The sequence below is a fragment of the Gekko japonicus genome, unplaced genomic scaffold (assembly GCF_001447785.1).
Source record: "Gekko japonicus isolate JY-2015 unplaced genomic scaffold, Gekko_japonicus_V1.1 scaffold329, whole genome shotgun sequence".
Classification (NCBI taxonomy): domain Eukaryota; kingdom Metazoa; phylum Chordata; class Lepidosauria; order Squamata; family Gekkonidae; genus Gekko; species Gekko japonicus.
In genome coordinates this window covers 654,841-675,061 of record NW_015159719.1, presented here as the reverse complement: position 1 = coordinate 675,061, position 20,221 = coordinate 654,841, and the positions used below count along the sequence as shown (strand labels likewise).

Genomic DNA, 20,221 nt, shown 5'->3' with positions numbered 1-20,221 from the left:
AAGGGGAAGTAAAGGGGGGAAGGCATCTTCAAAATTCCCCCCTTCCCTTCCCCAGCTGGGCTGCGGGGGGGGGGGGAGAAGGTGTTTAAACCCCTTCTCACTAGAGTTGGGCCAAAGTAAGAAGGAAAGACGGAAGGAAAGAGATAGAGTAGAGAAGGAAAGAAAGAGAAGGAAGGAAAGAGGGGACAAAAAGAAAGAAGGAAAGAGGGAAAAGGAGAGAAGGAAAGGAGGGAATGAAAGAAAGAGAGAAGGAAAGGAGGAAAAGAGAGGAAGGAAGGAAGAGAAGGGAAAAAAAGAAAGAAAGAAAGAAAAGGAAGGAAAGAAGAAAGGAGGGAAAGATGGCAAAGAGAGGGATGGAGTGAGGGAGGCTCTTCTACCCCCCCATAAAGCCCCCGCCACCCCCACCCCGCAGATCCTTTATTTACTTCTTCATTGCCAGTGGTGGGGGTCTCCACGCTTCCCCCCGGCCCCAGTGCTTCTGTGCAGGCCCAGGGGACCCGGCAGCAGGGCTCTCTGTGTCTCCCTCCATCCCCAGCGCTTTGGTGTGGGCCCGAGGGACCCAGCGGTGGGGCTCTACACGCCTCCCCCCAGTCCCAGCGCTTCAGCGCAGACCCGGGGGACCTGGCGGCGGGGCTCTCAGCGCCTCCCCCCGGCCCCAGCACTTCTACGTGGGGAGCTGAGGGTGGGGCTTGCCGCCACTGGCTCCTGGGCTGCCGGAGCAAAAAAACCCCTGACTCCACTCCGGCCCCCCAAAACCCCTGACTCTACATAAGAAGTAAACGTCCTGGACAACACAGTATGGATACATGAGGGACACATAAGTGCCATATTATACAGGAAACCGACAGATCAGCAAACATATCTACATGCCTCCAGCTACCACCCCAACAACATCAAACAATCCATTTTGTATAGCCAAGCCCTACGCTATAGGCGCATTTGCTCCAACCCCTCAGGCAGAGATACTTGCTTGAAGGATCTGCAACAAGCATTTTTGCAACTACAATATCCTCCTGAGATGGTGAGATAGATAAAAGCCAGAATGATACCCAGGGACAGCTTGCTACAAATTAAGCCCAAAGAAAATGATGACAGAACATCACTTGTGGTTACCTACAGCTCACAACTCAAGCAAGTTCAATGCATTATGAATCACCTACAACCCATGCTGGATAGTGACCTACAATTTATGCTTGATAGTGACACTTCCCTCACAAAGGCACTGGGGGGCCAACCTTTTCTTGCTTACAGACTGCCTGCTAACCTAAAAAAACTTATCACCCGCAATGGTAAACTACTACTTAACAATAACATGTACTCGGGTACCAAGGCCTGCAATAAACCAAGATGCCAATTTTGCTCTCATATAGATCCTAGCAACACCATCAGTGGACCCAACAACATCAAGCCATACCAACTCAGGTACCTACTCCTGCTCATCCTCTAATGTTATTTATGCCATCACGTGTCAGTAATGCCCTTCCACTCTCCACACTTGACAAACAGGCCAGTTCCTTCAACAAAGAATTAATGGACATAAGTCTGACATCAGAAACCACAACATTGAAAAAACAGTGTGGAGACATTTTAACCTCCCAGGACATTCAGTTGCTGACCTAAAAGTAGCAGTTCCCTTACAAAGGAATTTCAAAAGGAGATTAGAGAGACTGCTGAATTGCAACTGATAATGAAGCTCAAGACAATGCACCCACCTAGATTGAATAGAGACCTAGTTTTCCTGTCTCATTACCAATGCTGATTTCTCCATGCCTGCTACCTCTCTGCATATCACACCTAATCTAATCCTTTCCTTTTATCCCCTTAGAAGCTCATTGATTCACAGATCTTGAGCAGCAGAAGATACTTGCTTCTTATTTTTTTGATGCAAGGGCTAAAAGGACGAAGACAAATTTTGCAGTTGCTAGAGTAAACTTAGGAACCTTATTGGTGACCAAAAGAGCCAGGATTTCCAAAGTGTAGGGGGTGGTTGGTTGATTAAAAAAATATAGCAATATCTTATAATCTCAAAGAACCTGCACTCAAGCAAGGCATGGAAGGATCCACTGGTTCCCAAAGTGGTCAATACTGCCCCCTGAGGGTGCTGGAATGATCCAGGTAGGTGATCGGAGCCTTGGATGCAATTGGGGGGTGTTGAATACAAATAAAGGGGTGGTGAAAGCATGAAGAAAGAAGAGTCCAGAACCTAGCTAAAGCAGCCTTTTGGCGGTAGGCCAAATAAATTTGGCAACCTATGTAGGGCCTACTCAAAAATATCCCTTGTAAAACCATTGTAGGAATAATATTCAAGCTTGCGAACAAAAAAAGTTCTATGGTAACATAGGATGGTAAAATAGTACATATAGGGGGGTAAAGTTCTTGGGGAAGAAAGACCAAAAGATAGGGGTGAGCAAACTCTGCAGGCTGTCAGGATCAGACTACTGTAATTGATTTCTAAGACACACTTTTTGATCAGAGAAAATGCTTTGGATTTGCCCATCTTGAAAATATCATTAATTGACATTCCAACTCAGATATTATCGGAGACCTAATCTGATCACACCTTCAATTGTCATTTGCCTGCTAATGTCATTTGACATCTGAAATCACTCCACTTTCCAATATATAGAACAGATGAATTCACATTCTAGCTGTATCTGAAGAAGTGAGCAGTGACTCATGAAAGCTCATACCCTGCCACAGATTTTGTTAGTCTTTAAAGTACTACTGTACTCTTACTCTTTTCTACTGCTAGATATACAGCACACTGTATTCTGAAGGGGTGACACCAAGTGCATATTAATAAATCGTTACAAAGTGAAAAGGGGGAGACATAAGTAAAGTTCTTAATTAAATGTTTTGTTATATTTGTCTGAAGTAGAAGTAGCCAAATTCCCTGCTTCTACCACATATCATTTCAGTTTGCTGTAACATGGCTTTGGTATAATAACCACAAACCATGGTTTGCTACCAAGTGAATGAGTCTTAACAGTTCACTAATGTAAACCCTGAAGCCCTGACATAGTGAAATAATTTATTACATCTGCTTGCCCCTGCAAACCAGGTTCAAATCACTTTTGGAATCCTGGTTTGTAATGGTAAAATATGGTTTCTCACAATAGCAGGGGAAAAAACCTGCCTTTCCAGACACAAGGGGGAGAGAGATTGAATCAAATTCATTCACATAATATCTAAACTGAGCAACTGTGGCATAAGAGTTAGAGTATCAGACTAGGTTCTGGGAGACACAGGTCTGAATCTCCACTCCTCCACATGTAGCCAGCTGGGTGACCTTGGATCAGTCACAGTTCTCTCACAGCTCTCTCAGCCCCACCTACTTCATAGGGTGTTTGTTGTGGGGAAGAGTAAGGGAAGGAGATTGTAAACTCTCTACAACCAATTGCCCCACTTCAAAGAAAAAGATGGTATAAAGTTGCCCCCGTGCTTGAGATGGATGGAGCATAATTGCAGGGTCACAGGTAATTACTCTCAACATTCCACAATTAAGGATATATCTGCCCATCAATCTCCAATTTTGGCATATTTATTTACGTCACTATGCTTTCTTCCCAGAATTAAACCCAAACAAATGGTAACCATATAAACTAAGCTTGTTATTCCTGTTTGTTCCTTAAATCTGTTAAGCATCTTCATTATGCTGTATGATAATTTACTGCTCACCTTCTACCTATATGTATAAACTGGTAATTTCCATTTCATTGTATCTAAAGAAGCGTGCATGCACACGGAAACTTATACCTTGAATAAAACTTTGTTGGGGGTTTTTTTTTGGCCCCCCGAAGGGGATTTTTTAATTGCATTTTATATAAGGACTACAAACTACAATGAAAAGACGGGAGAGGAACTACAGTTAAGGAGAAAGAAAAGATAACCAGTACTAACTAAAAACCCAAGGGAGGAGATCATCAAATTAGCTTAAATACAAAGTTATCCCTTGAAACGCTAACAATTTTATGAACTTAGTCAGATATGCTAATGTAACTTTTAAGTCTTAAATTTAACTGTTGGAAAAAAGACCCCAAAGCATCTCATTATTAACAGTAATATTTTCAAAAGCACAATTCAGAGTCCTTCAGCCTTCATTTTTTCTTGTCCTGTCTTTCCCATAGTTTGTAAGGACTTTTAGGGGCCGCTGCCCCTTTCTCCGAAAGAGAGTTCTCTCCAGAAGACCCCGAGTCCAGCTCGCCACTGGACTTACTGTCCTTCTCTTTTCCCAGTTCCTCTGGCTCTCCCAACTGGATTCTCAGAAATTCCCGTGCTTTGTGAACAGAGTCAATCTTTTCTTTTTTATCCTGAAGTTTGAAGGTTACGCCCTCCGGAATTAGCCACCTGTACACTATTGCATTTGTTTGAAGAAAAAGGATTAAATCTTTATATTTCTTTCTACTTTGTCTTATTTCAAATGGGATATCTTTCAAGATCCTGATAGTATTGTCCCCAATTTTCAAGGGTGACCCAGCTGTCGCTCACAGGATTGAATCCCTCACGTGCCTCCTCGAGAATCTTATTACTATTTCCCCAGGCAGATTATTTTTCTTTATATATCCAGAATATGACCTATAGGCCACATCCATCTCGCTCATCAACAACTCCAACTTCAAATCTGTCACTGGGTCTAATGCTTCGCTCATCATTTGCTTCAGATTCTCACCCTTAGTCTCTGGGGCACCTTGGAAACGAATGACCAGGTTTGCCTTCTCCATTTGTAGTTCTAAAAGCTGTTCTTCTGTAGACACTTGCTTCTTTTCCAATTTTTGTACCTTTTTCTTCACCTTTTGAGCAGCGGTGTCAACTTCTTTCACTTTCTCAGCTGTTTGTTCTGTAATTTTGAGTCTCATTCAATTGTGTCTGCTGAGTAGTGATACATTGGTTAATTGTTGACAACTATTCCTTGAGATTAGTCATCTGGTCCAGCAGGGGGGGCAGGGACTCTGCCAACGTTTTAGCCAGCTCGGTGGTTCCTTCCGGTCATGAGCTCTCAGCTACTTTTGATTTTAAAAGTTTCTCTTTCTCAGTCCTCTTCCCCGCCATCTTTATGGATTGTCTACTTTCGCAAAAAAAATTTAAAGTTCCTGAATATGCGCTCATACGCTCATATGCGCCTTGGTAAGTCTTTCCCAACAGATTTTATCACTTTTGCTTCCGCTCCTGGGTCTCGCTTTTAAGTTTATGTGCAAGGGAGGGGCCTCTCCCCTGCTCGCTTTAATTCTATTCTGTGGGGTGAGGAGCTTTCTTTTTAAATAGCAAATATGCTTTAGTCCGACTCACTGTTCATATTTGGTCATACGACCTCGCTTAGCCTCTGTTTTAGCTGCTCAATCTCCAGCGCTTGTCCCGGTCAGCATCACTAGTTCCGTTCGGACACTCAGCAGAGGGACCGTCGGGACAGAGAAGCACCTCGATTCCCCAGCATCGCACTGGCGAAGAGGTGACCTCTCAGGAGTCCCCTGGCCAGGAGCCCTTCGCCAGGCTCCTGGGGGGGGGTAGCGATGCCTCGCCCACCTTCCTTCCTGCTGGTGTGCAGCTTTACCCCCAGGAGGTCCGGGAGGTGAGTCTGCTCAGCATGCCGCGATAAACCGGAAGTCCCTTTTTTGGTCTTAAATATGCCATTGGACTCAAACTTTGTTCTGCTGCTTCAGACCAACATGGCTAACCACCTGAATTTAAGTAGGTAAGTTTTGAAAGAAAAACAAATATGCTTTTTATCCAATAAGAGTCTGATTTCTCACAAGGAGCTGCACCGCCATCACGCCTCCCTTTGCCCTGTTTCCATTGGCCAATTTCCCACTTGAAGCCACATGGCCGCATTTTGACTCACGGCTTTGCCCAATTTTCCCCACGGTTTTGTGATCCTCAAAAAACAGGATCACAAAACTGCGGGGAAAATCGGGTGAAGCTGTGGGTCAAAATGCGTCCACACGGCTTCGAGTGGGAAATTGACCAATGGAAATGGGGCAAAGAGAGGTGTGATGGCAGCGCAGCTCCTTGTGTGAAATCAGCCAGAGTCTTTAGTATTTGTATAGTTAAATTGGATGAAAAGTTGAATTTATATTCTACATACCTTCTAAATGGCTCTATAGCAATGTTAAGGAAATCAGTAAAATTCTCTCTGTTCTGTCAGGCCTTTTAGTTTGGACTGAAAAAAAGAAGAATAGCAATCACAAAATTCTATGCAAAAATGTGTACAAAAAATCTGCATATATCTATATGCACATAGGTAGCTGAAAATGGTGAAATTGATGATGATCTCCGGAATGTTCTACTGTTTCAATACTATTCTTCTTCCAAATGTGGATGAAAGCAGCGACTCTGGGTCTGTTATTTCAACAGGTACGTATCAACAATTTCATTAATTTTCACCAATGTATCATAACATAGTTGCAAGAGATTCTCTGAAAGAATGTTCCTAGGGCAAAGTGCCTTCACCTTAGGAACGTTCTTTCAGAGTGAAGCATCTGTAGTAAGGACAACTTCATGCTCAGGAGTGCCGAAGGAGATGCCCTGGGATAAACTGTCATGAGAGAGCCACCATGAATTGGGGGGCAACAGTGGGAGTGCTTTTGGAGTTCTGGCTCCACTGGTGTACTTCCCGATGGCACCTGGTTTTTGGCCACTGTGTGACACAGAGTGTTGGACTGGGTGGGCCATTGGCCTGAACCACTGTGGCTTCTCTTATGTTCTTATTAGCCTGCTACCCATGCTTCGCTATGGTATCTAAATTCCATAAATCCAGTTATAATACTGATGATGTGAAATTTGAAATGTGACATTTGGTGTAGGAATTCTAACAGAGAAGATTGTGAGACGTACTTTTTTTTCACTACTGAAAGACCACTCTCTGGACCACATTGGTGGTTCTGCCCTCAGGTGCTAGGATCACCAGGCTGCTTGGTGAGCTTACTCTGGTTGTTGTTCAGTGGCACAGTCGAGTGCGACTCTTCGCGACCCCATGGACCAGATCACGCCAGGCCTTCCGATCTTCCGCCGGCCTCTGAAGTTTCCTCAATTTGATGTTCATTGCATCGATGACACTGTCTAACCATCTCATCCTTTGCCGTCCTCGTCTTCTTTGACCTTCAATCTTTCCCAGCATCAGGGTCTTCTCCAGTGAGTGCTCCCTTCTCATTTGGTGGCCAAAGTATTTGAGCTTCAGTTTCATTATCTGGCCTTCCAGGGAACAGTCAGGGTTGATTTCTTTTAGGATTGACTGATTTGATCTTTTTGCAGTCCAAGGGACTCTCAAGAGTCTTCTCCAGCACCATAGTTCAAAAGAATCTATTCTTCGGCGCTCGGCCTTCCTTATAGTCCAACTCTCACAGCCATACATGACTACTGGGAATACCATTGCTTTGACCATGCGGACTTTTGTTGGCAGGGTGATGTCTCTACTTTTTATCATGCTGTTTAGGTTCGCCATTGCTTTCCTCCCAAGGAGCAGGCATCTTTTAATTTCATGGCTGCAGTCACAGTCTGCGGTGATCTGGGATCCCAGGAACGTGAAGTCTGTCACTACTTCCACGACTTCCCCTTCTATTTGCCAAGGAGTGATGGGGCCGGATGCCATGATCTTAGTTTTTTTGATGTTGAGCTTCAAGCCCACTTTTGCGCTCTCCTCTTTTACCCTGAGCAAGAGGCTCTTTAGGTCCTCTTCACTTTCTGCCATTAGAGTGGTATCGTCTGCATATCTGAGGTTGTTGATCTTTTCCCCAGCAATCTTAATTCCCACTTGTGATTCATCCAGGCCAGCATTTCGCATGATGTACTCTGCATATATATTAAATAAGCAAGGCGACAATATACATCCTTGTCGTACTCCTTTTCCTATGCTGAACCAATCAGTTGTTCCATATCCGGTTCTAACTGTCGCTTCTTGGCCCTTATACAGGTTTCTCAAGAGACATGTGAGGTGGTCTGGTACTCCCATCTCTTTAAGGACCTGCCATAGTTTGTTGTGATCCACACAGTCAAAAGCTTTAGCATAGTCAATGAAGCAGAAGTAGATATTTTTCTGGTACTCTCTTGCTTTCTCCATAATCCAGCGAATGTTGGCAATTTGATCTCTAGTTCCTCTACCTCTTTGAAACTCAGCTTGTACTTCTGGCAGTTGTCTATCCACGTACTGTTGAAGCCTAGCTTGTAGGATCTTGAGCATGACCTTGCTAGCGTGTGATATGAGTGCAATTGTTCGATAGTTTGAACATTCCTTGGCATTGCCCTTCTTTGGGATTGGAATGTATACTGACCTTTTCCAATCCTGTGGCCACTGTTGCGTTTTCCAAATTTGCTGGCAAATTGAGTGCAGCACTTTAACAGCATCATCTTTTAAGACTTTGAATTGCCCACATAGAACTGTCCATTTAAGAAGCAATCGTCTGTTAAGTAAACTCCTGCCACCTTTCATGAAAGTGATGGCCTCTCTACTTGTGTTCCTGGATTGTTTTGCTCATATGGAGACTGTGTTATTCTGAGCACCTCAGGGTGATCTCGCTGGTACTTGGCCTGTGCAGTTCAGTGCACTGCAGGAGTACTATGTGCAAATGTCTTTGCTGCATTCCTTGTAGCGTTGGTGTTTCTGGCTCTACATTTGCCAGGAGCTTTCTTGAGAGCAGTAAGAGATGAGAGGTGTGAGTGGGAGTTGGTGTGAGGGAGTGGTGATGTGATGGACATTTCTTCAGGTTCATGAGGGAGGCACACATTGAAATGGCTCCCAGAAATGTCCTTTACTATCTCCCCATAAACATTCATACCCTGGTCCTGCTCCTAAACCTGACAGACACCGACCTCAGAACTCTGAGCACTGCAGCTGACCAATCAGAGAGTGGGGGGGGGGTGCTGGGAGAGAGCTGCCTGGCAGCTGCATAGGAATCAATGGGGAAAACACATTTCCCCCCTTTTTACCCACTTAGGGGCTGAATTTCTAAAACTCCCTTCTTAGCAAGCACCTACGCCACGGTGGGAGCAGTAACTGGTCTCAGTAACTGGTCTCTGGAGTCTGCCTCCAAGAGCCAGTTGTCTAAGTAGGGGAATATATGGCAATCTTGCAAACAAAAATAGGCAACCACTGAGGCCAGACCAAAAATACCCACATCCCACAAGAAAAACATAGAAATTTGCAGTTTTGGGGATGGATAGAAACATGAAAGTAAGCATCCTTCAAATCAATGACAATAAACCAACATTTAAACTTTAATAATTGTAAAACTGATGAAATGGAAACCATGCAGAACTTAGAAACATGGAGAAAAACGGAGAACCCGGAAGTGGTACAGTGGCACAGTTGATTCTTGGGGTGCTGCCGAGAATTGCCAACTCTCCATGCTTTTTAAGGGGATTTTTGGGGTTCCCGAATCCCTCTGGACCTCGGAGGGAGGTCCAAGAGCAGGGGACTTGTTTCAGGCTCCCTGCAAGTGACAGCAAGCAGCTGGCAGCCTGAAATCATCCCAAAGCAGAAGTACAGAGATGAGCAAACGTGGTAGCCATGTTTTGCACAAGCTGTGAGCACAAATACTGAGCCTCATCATAACATTAATGAAGATAAGATCTATACCGTGAGTACCTGTAAATGCAACAAACAAACCTTTAATGACCTCCCGATTAAGCCCCTTCAATCTCCCCAAAAGCTAAGGAAACTAAGAGCGGGGATTCCCCCCCCCCTTTTGTGGGCAGCCGCAAAGAGACTGGGACATAAAGATCAATCAAATACCGTTGGGGACAGAGTGGACTATGGTCTCTGAACATTTAAATATCTCTAACAATTTTTCTATGATAGAAGTTAATTTGATAAACTTCTGAGTGAACTGTTTGAACAGGTAGAACCCCTCTTGTTTTATCAATTGCAAATTGGAAAAGACTTGGTTTAACATTTTTGACAAAGAGCGTCTCCTGTAAAAGGGATTATAACTTACACTGATTTTGTGAGTCCTTTATATAAGACTGTGTTTTTACTTTTAAAAATTTGTAAAGGATTGATTGTTTCCTGGGTATGCTTAGAGACTGCACATTGTTTGGTCTATGTTGAATCCCAGATTTTAATATGGCTACTGAGTTCTTTATTTTGGAACACTAGGCAGCGTTGTGAGACTCATTGTAAACACAAGCATAGAGATTGCTGGCTCCACGGAACAGTCCCAAACTTGGACATATTAAGAAAATGGCTTTTCAAAACGGGTGTAAAGAGGCAGATAAACCAGAGGACCCAGAGACTATACAAGAGTTGCAAATTTCCTGGAAACAATTCCAAAAGATACTTAAGGATGAAATTCAATGGGCGGTCAAAGAAACCTTTGAGAGACTCTATGGGAAGGAGCAGATCCAGTCGGAAACTGTAAATAAGAGGGAAGACCTGCAGAGACAACAGACTCAAACTAAAGAACAGGACTTCAGTCAAGATGATTCAGCTCACGGAATGACCTCTCTAGCCAAAAAGGGATCTAGAAGCTACACAGGACAAATCAACAGACCAATGAAAACTATGATTAACTTTTTAATTGTGGATATGGCAAACGAGAATTTACAAGAAGCTTTGCTGATATTTCTACCCAAAGAGGAAGTAAGAAGCTTCACAGGGCCAATTATCAGACTTATCCAAAGTCTGATAATTTTCCCAATGGAATATAGATAGATGTAAAAGCAATTTTTTCATATATAAAGAGAAAAAGCACAGAATTATGACTGTAACAGAAAAAAGGAAAAGAATCATTATAATCAGAGTGATACAGAGAATTTTTGCTTTATGTGTAATTGACTAAAATGAGTTATAGCTGAAATTGAATTAATAAAATCATACTAAGATGAATGTCAATATAAATACAAAGTAAATTGGTGCTGTTAAGATATAAGCCAAAAAATAGAAATATGTTATAAATTTGGACAAGAATGTCAATATTTATACCAAGAAATTATAGTATTTAAAGACATATGAAAGAAGATGGCTGTGACTCATTAGGAAAGCTAATTATATCCTAATAGATATAAATTGCAATGAAGATTTTATCATGAAGACAGAATGGAAAAGGATAATTCTTCCTTCTTTGTTTTTTATTTACATATTGTTATTTCTAGAATGATAGCATTAATATAAAGTATCCATTTGATTTCAAAAAATGAGCTAAGAGATAAGGAATATGATATAACCTGAACATGAACATTGTTATGATATATTTAGAATATTTAGAATATATGAAAAGAGATTTTGTAAGAAGATACAGATAATTTTTGCATCGTAATAAGCATAAAACCTACAGCTGTAACAACTCAAGAAAGACTAAAGCAGGTATGGATCTTGTTCAAGAGTTTAATAAGAAGTCAGAATGGAAAATTATATTTGGTCCTGTGCTTGTGACATGGATCTGGGAGGCAGAACCTTACATTTGGGAACATTGTGGCTTCACCTAAACAAAACAGATATAAGTCGTATTTGTTGGTTTGGATCATGTTTGCTCCACAATGGGTACATTTTTGGAAAGAGCCTTCTGAGGCATGGTATAATTCAGAAACCAGAACAACCCCAGAGAGCCAAGGAAACAATTCCTCGGTGTTCCCTCTAAGCTGAGTTAGTGTGAACTAGCTCACAGTTTTTTAGCCTCCGGCTCACACATTTTTTGTCTTAGCTCAGGAAGGATGGTTCCAGAGCAAACTAATTTATGCAGTAGCCAAATCACTTGCTCACAACTTTAATGCCAGTAGCTCACAAAGTAGAATTTTTGCACACAAAACTTCACAGCTTAGAGGGAACATTTCAATGTGAAAATTGGAGACTCGAAAAGATGACCTTCTTCACCAGCAGAGAAGGAACTGATGGTGGAGGTCCTGCTGCATGGGAACACATGGTCCCTGAGTGGGAAGAAGCTTCCTGACTCCAGTGTGCAGCACCTCCTGGTGGACTTTAGCTGTAAAGACCTCTCCGATGGCAGGTCTGATCATGCGCTGTCCCAATATGAGATTGCACAGAAGATTGATGATGAACCAAAGTTAGTTTTAGATCAGGATACTTTCATCACATTCCATGCATGACGGGAGAGAAGCTAAAGAGAGACATATGCAAAAAGTCCTTAATGTTAATTTAATGTGGCCCCTACGTTCAGTATTGTCCCTGAATTCTTAGTTGGCAACTGTGTTCAGAGTATTTATTTTTCACATTTCTAGGGAAGTACACTCCTGCTAATAATCATCTTTTCCTAGGCAATCTGTAAGACCAAGTATTTCAATGCATTATTAACTGGAGCTGTTCCTGAAGAATGGTCAGAAAGTGCAGACACATGAAAGTGTGCCTGCTTCCCCTTTAAATGACAGAGATGTGTAAGACTGTCCTTCAGGTGTACAAGAATGACACTGCATCCTAGATTGATACATGGTACTTAGCAAAGTTGTAGTAAATGACAGAGATGTGTAAGAATGACACTGCATCCTAGATGTGATACATGGTACTTAGCAAAGCTGTAGTTTCCAAAGTAACTGATGCTAATGTAGGCTTTCTTTTCAGAACATCCATAACAAATTTTCTTCAACGCTTCATGCATTCAAAACTCTCAGAAATACTTTGAATAATAATTACTGTTACTAATTAAACTACACACAAGCACACACAACTGTAATTACTGTTCTGCTGCATGAACTTGACAAGCCAGACCAATGTTTTGCTTTTCCTTCCTCCCAAACATACCATGTTGACTACAGTAGCAACCAGAGTGGGTCAGTCACAAGTGTTATAACCATACAAGAGCGGGAAGCTGGGCAATACAACACCACACACTGTATTAGCCTGCTCCTTTGAGCTGTATCCCAAAGAATACCATTCTACTGGGGAGAGATAGTCACAGAAATAAATGATGCTGTTTTTGTGACAGCAAACAGAAAATCTTAGTTTCGTAGATATAGGTGGGAACTATGTATTACTACCAGAGTAAAAAGAAAAGGCATAGAATAACATTAGACTACAATGTACCACTGAACTTCTATTTCAAAAGTACGTTAAAAAAGAGCTGTCATTCCCATTAATCACAATGCTTTTTAACCAGTACAATTATAATTCTTTGATGACTGTATTGTTGACAAATATAATAGTATTTACCCCTCTTATCATTTCGGCCTGTACTTGTGGATTTATCTGGAGGGCAAAGGCAGCGTCCTTCACACTTCACGGATATCTGTTTTCCCGAGACACAGGCTTGATATTCTAGTTTGCACTACAATAAAAAGAGAATGACAATCTTTAATGTAAAGATATTTTATAATGTAAATTTCACTCCACTGAGTATCTTTGAAAGACTGGGGTTACCCATTCATCCTTTTTAACCCCCCCCCCCAAGATTTTAAAGTGACTATGGAAGAACAAGATGTACAGGCTAAAACACAGTCGAGATACACATGGAACCGATCATATGGAAAAGCTGTGTAATGCAATAAAGGGCAGAACATAGGAGGGCAGAGTACCCCTAAATCATCTGCCAAGCATGTACTGCTAAGAACCATGGTCAGGACTTGCCTTGGATCCCTTTTCCCTAGGAAAAGAGTCAGATTATAAATATTTTAAATAAACTTAATTTTAAAAAATCACAACCAAAGAGAAGCTGTCAGTCTAAAATAATTACTGCAGCTGAGGCGTGAGGGGAATTGCCTCAAAACAACCTTTTGCAGGAATGACCATTACCAATGCAATGTGCTAAGTTTTCAGGGCACTGAAGTTACTATTCATACAGTCTTCTCTCTGCAGCGATTTGGGTAGGCAGCTGCTACATCCTCTATACTTGCTGTCTCTTTGAAAGATTGAAGACAGGTACAGATTCACCATTTTAATCTTTGGATATGGCTCCTTACCTCAGAAAAAGGGATACATCACATGCACATGTGTCTGTCATATTTGGGGAGAGGCCATGGCTTAGTCCTCAAAAAACGTCTATCAGCAATAAAATTTTGCAGCACTGACTGCTTTTTCAGTAATTGTTTTGAGCATATAGCAGTGTTAAATTGAAAAATGCTAACTGTTAACGTGGCTGGTTTTGCAGATGTGTTATAGTGGAATGATGAGAAACAGACAAGTGAGTGCCATGTGATGGGTAGTAGTAGGTGACTGAATAATTTCGGATAATCCATCTTTGAAAAGTTAGCTAACTGGTTTCATTTTAAGCTTCACAAATTTCTTCTCCCTTTTGGTGCTTGGTATTTGGGGGTTCTTTAATACTGTGAGTGTATTGGCAGCCTGTCAATTCTTTGTTGCAGTTTTGAAAATCTGGGAGTTGAACTTCACTTTGTGAATATTTGCATATTTATATGAAAAATGTATATGCTCAGGAGAATAGTGTTCTTTAAAATAACATTACCTGGAAAAAGTCTTTTTGAAAACCCACTATGGTTTGTGTGTGTGTGTTATATAAATGTATGCATTTTGCACATTTATTATATTTGCATAGTATTAAAATACTGTTTATTATTTGGTACCATAAGAGGTTCAGTCTCTGGCACATATATTTTCAAGGCACTTAGTTCTGGCTGACATATAAAACGAAGCAAGATAATTGAATCGTGAGGTAGGAGGATGGACAACACTAGTTCAGATGGGGGGCTGGAGCAAATTTATAATTCCTCCCCCCCACACAAAAAGCTCCCTGCAATGAAAAGTTAGCACATCACAGCAAAAAGTTCTAACCTGACTCTTTATATAGTGCATTGGTTTTCCACTACAGGGAATAAATAATGTGGGGGAGCTTTGAAAAACATGGTCCCTCACTTGCAGTCTGAAGTGATTCTGTCCATTTAAACCACCAGTGACTTTGCTTCTGATGTAAGAAGGCAAGCAACAATTGACTGGATATAACTTTGTAGCTGCTTGTTCTAGTACAACATTTCCACAGTCTACCAATGGCTGTCTAGAAAGATCATTAACAATGGTAACTTCTTCCTTGGTGAATGACTGACATCAGACAAATACAATACTATCCACATTTGAAAGTTCCGTAGCCAAAAGTGTGAGGTCATCCAGTCATCGGCTTGTAAAAACAAAAACCAGAGCTTTATGGCCTGTTTGAATGATAAAATTAGTCCAAAGGTACAACACTTGGAAACATTCACATGCCCATGTAATTGCCGATTTGTTTGAAATGGACATAACACTTTTATGACACTGTTATTGAGGGGAAGGCAATCTAACAAAGTTGGCCATCCTCTTGATGTTGTAATGCTGAAACCACTCAATCAGAAGAGTCTGAAATAAGAGATGTCCTCATAGGATCAAAAAGCCAGTAGAACAGGTTCTATGGTTAGAGACTTTTTAATCATCTGAAAGGCTTGTTCCTGACTTGGGTCCAGACAAGCTCACTATTTGATCTCAACAGATTACATAGAGTGGGCTTGTAAGACCTAGCAGACCAGACAAGAAAGGTCTCAGGATATTTACCATTCTCAGAAACTGGTGGACTTCTGTGATAGAGCTGAAATTTCTAATTTTTTTCAACTTTCACAGGGTCAGGGTGAACACCCTTCCCTAGGTAATATAACTGTATGGCCTGTTTGACTCCATCTTTGTTGCATGCTGATGCTTAGTTGCCCTGAGCCTTGTGAGAGAATGGCTGCTCCCAAGGGAACTTTCCTCTCTCTCATGCCTGTTAGCAGCCCTTATCTTCAAAGCCTGGGTAGTTTCTTCGCACCCTGGAAGCCAGGTGCCAGATGACCTGGATTCAAGTGTTTGGGATAGCATAATTAATGATTTAGGGTAGAAGAAGCCAAGTTTTAGTTAGACATGTGGTTTGGGATTAGGGCAAGATTTGCTGTGTGTGTGCATACTTTAGGCCCAGCTGATGGGAGCTTAACCTGCATTTTCTGAAAGTTTTGATGCTTTATTACTAATCTCCTTGTAAGCAAACCAGGATCTTGTGTATTGTTCCCTTGGGATTTCTGCGAACTTTGGAGCTCCTGGCCAGGGCACATCACAACACCCCAAGACATGTGCACACTGAAACTGGAACTCACATTTGAAACTGTTGAGGGGTGACTCCTGTCTCCCAAAGCTACTTTAAGATCTGTTTCATTTGAATCTTTTGCTACATTGTAAATCCTTTTATTATGACATTGTCCCTATGACAAAGGACCTCCTCGGTGCCTCAAAGCAGATGCTTTATTTTCTTTTGGAAGTATTCAGATGCAGAGGTGTTCTCAAAGGGCCATATTTTGAAACAGTATCTTCCAAAGAGAGTGATGAAAGTTATTAGCTTCATGTACTTGTCTGTTAATAGGATTTGTTAGGATCCAATTTGGAAAAATAATTTGGCTACAGAGAGGCAGGCAACAGCAAACCACCTCTGAACATCTCTTGCCTTGAAAACCCTATGGTATCACCATAAGTCAGCTACAACTTTGCGGAACTTTGTACATTACATTATTTTGAAAGTTTACACTTCAAAACCTATACTGGATTACCTTGTTTTATATGGACAATGACATTGTCTTTTCCTGACAGAAAGTTTTAAGGTGTTTTCAAGCCAGTTCCATCTCTTGCCATTTCCCCCCCAGTTTTGCCAGTATTTTGGCATAGGGATGGGCATGAACTGGGGAAATGTGGTTCGCTTCATGGTTTGTGGTGGACTCACAAACCTAACCACAAAGTATGAACCAAAGGGGATTTATATTAACAGAACTGGTTCATGACATGGCAGACCCCCCCCTCCACATGCTAGAGACACCGAACTCACAGGGGATCTCCAGCTGATTCTCCTCTACCTGCCCTCCATGTCTGGTGATGATTGGACTTCTGGAGTCTGAGTTACAGCCCCCCCCCAAAGAATGTGCCTCCAGGAAAGTGCTTTCTGGGAAAATGACAGGCATGGGTTCAGGTGGTTCAGGAGTATACAGAATGGATCCTGTGCACGCTAGAGACACCAAACTCACAGTGGAGCTCTAGCCAACTCTCCTCTATATGCCCTCCAAATTCTCTGCATATTGGATTTACAGATTATGAGTTCTGCCCCCCCCAAGAAGGTGCCCCTATCATCCATTGTTTCCAATGGAGGGGGGGACAGCCAACCCCCCCCACATGGGCAATAGAACCCCCACAGAACAGAATCAAAGTCCCTGAAAATCTCTGCAGTAGAAACTGAAGGTGGGGACATTTTTGCAAGCTCAGAACAACCAGTGCAATGTGCCCAGCAGAACCAGTGGCAGTGGAAATCCAACAGGACTAAGGTCAAACTAGAGAATCTCTGCAGTAAAAACTGAAGGTGGTGGTGGGGGGATTTTTGCAAGCTCAGCAGAAACATTGCGATGTACAGAGTGCTCAGCAGTACCAGTGCAATCAAAGAGATGCAATGTCAGCTTAACAAGATTGATGTCTAGCACAGAATCAAAATCGGGGGGGGTATTACAAGCTCTGTGCAAGAAAATGGGAAGGGAATGCAAGTCAGCAAAGGGGGGGGAACCTTCTTGAAACTGACAAGCAGCCAAGAAGCCAACAGAAACTCAAGACACACAGAGAGAAAAAAAACCCTAAACAGTCCTAGGTTGGAGAATCCCGTCCGCACTGCTGCTTTAAAGTTCCTCCTCTTTAGTTGTTGTAGATTTTCTGGGCTATAGATACAGCCCAGAAAATCTACAATGACTAATGAACTACGCCCGTGAAAGTCTTCGACAATATATTCCTTTTTTTTGTTGCTGTGGAGTTTTGTAAAGTTTGAGTGGTGGCAGTCTATCTAAAAATGTATCCACTCATGAATCACAGTTAATGACTATGAACAACGTCAAAAATTCATGGAATGTTCATGCTGGATGCCTGATGAACTTTACTTTGTGAACCAGTTTGTGCCCATCATTATTAAGAACATAAGAACATAAGAGACGCCAATGTTGAATCAGGCCAAAGGCCCATCCAGTCCAACACTCTGTGTCACACAGTGGCCAGAAATACCAGTGCCATCAGGAGGTCCACCAGTGGGGCCAGGACATTAGAAGCCCTCCCACTGTTGACCCCCCCCCCCAAGCACCAAGAAGACAGAGCATCACTTGCCCCAGAGCCCCTAGCTATACCTTGTGGCTAATAGCCACTGATGGACCTCTGCTCCATATGCTTATCTAATTCCCTTTTGAAGCCGTCCATGCTTGTAGCACCCACCACTTCCTGTGGCAGTGAATTCCATGTGTTAATCACTCTTTGGGTGAAGAAGTACTTCCTTTTATCTGTTCTAACCCGACCGCTCTGCAGTTTCATGGAGTGCCCACGAGTTCTTGTATTGTGAGAAAGGGAGAAAAGTACCTCTTTCTCTACCTGCTCTTTCCCATGCATAATCTTATAAACCTTGATCATGTCACACCTCAGTCGTCTTTTCTCCAAGCTAAAGAGCCCTAAGCGCTTTAACCTTTCCTCATAGGGAAAGTGTTCCAACCCTTTTATCATTCGAGTTGCCCTTTTCTGCACTTTTTCCAAAGCTATAATATCCTTTTTAAGGTGTGGTGACCAAAACTGCACACAGTATTCCAAATGAGGTCTCACCATTGATTTATATAGGGGCATTATTATATTGGCTGATCTGTTTTCAATACCCTTCCTAATAATCCCCAGCATAGCATTGGCCTTCTTTATTGCAGTCACACACTGTCTCGACATTTTCAGTGAGTTATCCACTACAACTCCAAGATCTCTCTCTTGCTCAGTCTCTGCCAGTTCAGACCCCATCAATGTGTATTTATATTTAGGATTTTTGGCTCCAATGTGCATCACCTTGCACTTGGCCACATTGAACCCCATTTGCCATGTTGACGCCCACTCGCCCATCCTTGACAGATCCCCTTGGAGTGCCTCACAATCCTCACTGGTTTTCACCACCCTGAACAACTTTGTATCATCCGCAAATTTAGCCACTTCACTGCTTACTCCCATCTCCAAATCATTAATGAACAAGTTAAAAAGCAGTGGACCAAGTACTGATCCCTGCGGTACCCCACTGCTTACCACCCTCCACTGAGAAAATTGCCCACCTACACTCACTCTCTGTTTTCTATGAACTAGCCAGTTTTTGATCCATAAAAGGACTTGTCCTTCTATCCCATGATTTTTGAGCTTACTTAGGAGCCTTTGATGAGGAACTTTATCAAAAGCTTTCTGGAAGTCAAGGTAAACAATATCTATTGGATCCCCCTTGTCCACATGTTTGTTCACCCCCTCAAAGAACATTAACAGGTTAGTGAGACAAGATCTTCCCTTACAGAAACCGTGCTGAGTCTGCCTCAATAGGTTTTGTTCATCTATGTGCCTACTAATTCTTTCCTTAACAATGGTTTCCACCAATTTACCCGGTATTGACGTCAGACTGACTGGCCTGTAATTTCCCGGATCTCCTCTGGAACCCTTTTTAAAGATGGGAGTGACATTAGCTACCTTCCAATCCTCAGGAATGGAGGCAGATTTTAAGGAAAGATTACATATCTTTGTCAGGAGATCCACAAGTTCACATTTGAGTTCTTTCAGAACTCTCGGATGTATGCCATCTGGGCCTGGTGATTTTTCAGTTTTTAAGTTGTCTATCAGTTTTAGGACCTCCTCTCTCGTCACCTCAATCTGACTCAGGTCTTTCAACACCCCTCCTGAAATCAGTGGTTCTGGAGTGGGCAAGCACTTCTCATCTTCCACAGTGAAGACGGAGGCAAAAAATGCATTTAGCTTCTCAGCCATTTCCCTATCATCCTTCAATACTCCTTTTACCCCTTGGTCGTCCAAGGGCCCCACTGCCTCCCTGGCTATTCTGGCAGCAACTATTAAATTTAGGAAAAACTCAGTTGAATTTCCCCCTCTGATTTATTGATGAGATGATACCATCCTTTAAGGAATTGGTTTAATGGCTCAGGATTGTTTTCGAGAAACAATAAAGTCATTCAACAACTTTGGCTGGTGCACAAGCTTCAGTAATTCACCTGGTAATCCATTTTCTAATCATACCTGGGCAACATATAGGTAATTAGTACACTGCAACATATAGGTAATTAGTAATTAGTAAACTGCCTTTGAAGGTCAGATGTTTCATAATCTGGGAGCAGTCAGCTAAAAACATGACAGATCTACACTGACTCCCAGTTTATTTCCATGTACAGTATTAAGTCCTGGTTTTTATTTATAAAGTCCTGCATGAGTGGGGTCCATGCTACTGAGACTTCCTGCACCAACATGACTTCGCTTAGATAATGATTAGAGGGGCTACTATTTGTGCTATTTTCTGAAGCAGTGACT

General features: G+C 42.2%; 1 protein-coding gene across 1 annotated transcript in view; it reads right to left on the bottom strand.

The window, feature by feature from the left end:
* The window catches only part of SPOCK3 (sparc/osteonectin, cwcv and kazal-like domains proteoglycan (testican) 3), a 193,058-nt gene that overhangs the window by 100,255 nt on the left and 72,582 nt on the right, over positions 1 to 20,221 (bottom strand). The window contains exon 3 of the mRNA XM_015420050.1: positions 13,088 to 13,202. Within this exon, the coding sequence (XP_015275536.1) occupies positions 13,088 to 13,202 (115 nt within the window). The remainder of the gene's footprint in view (positions 1 to 13,087; positions 13,203 to 20,221) is intronic.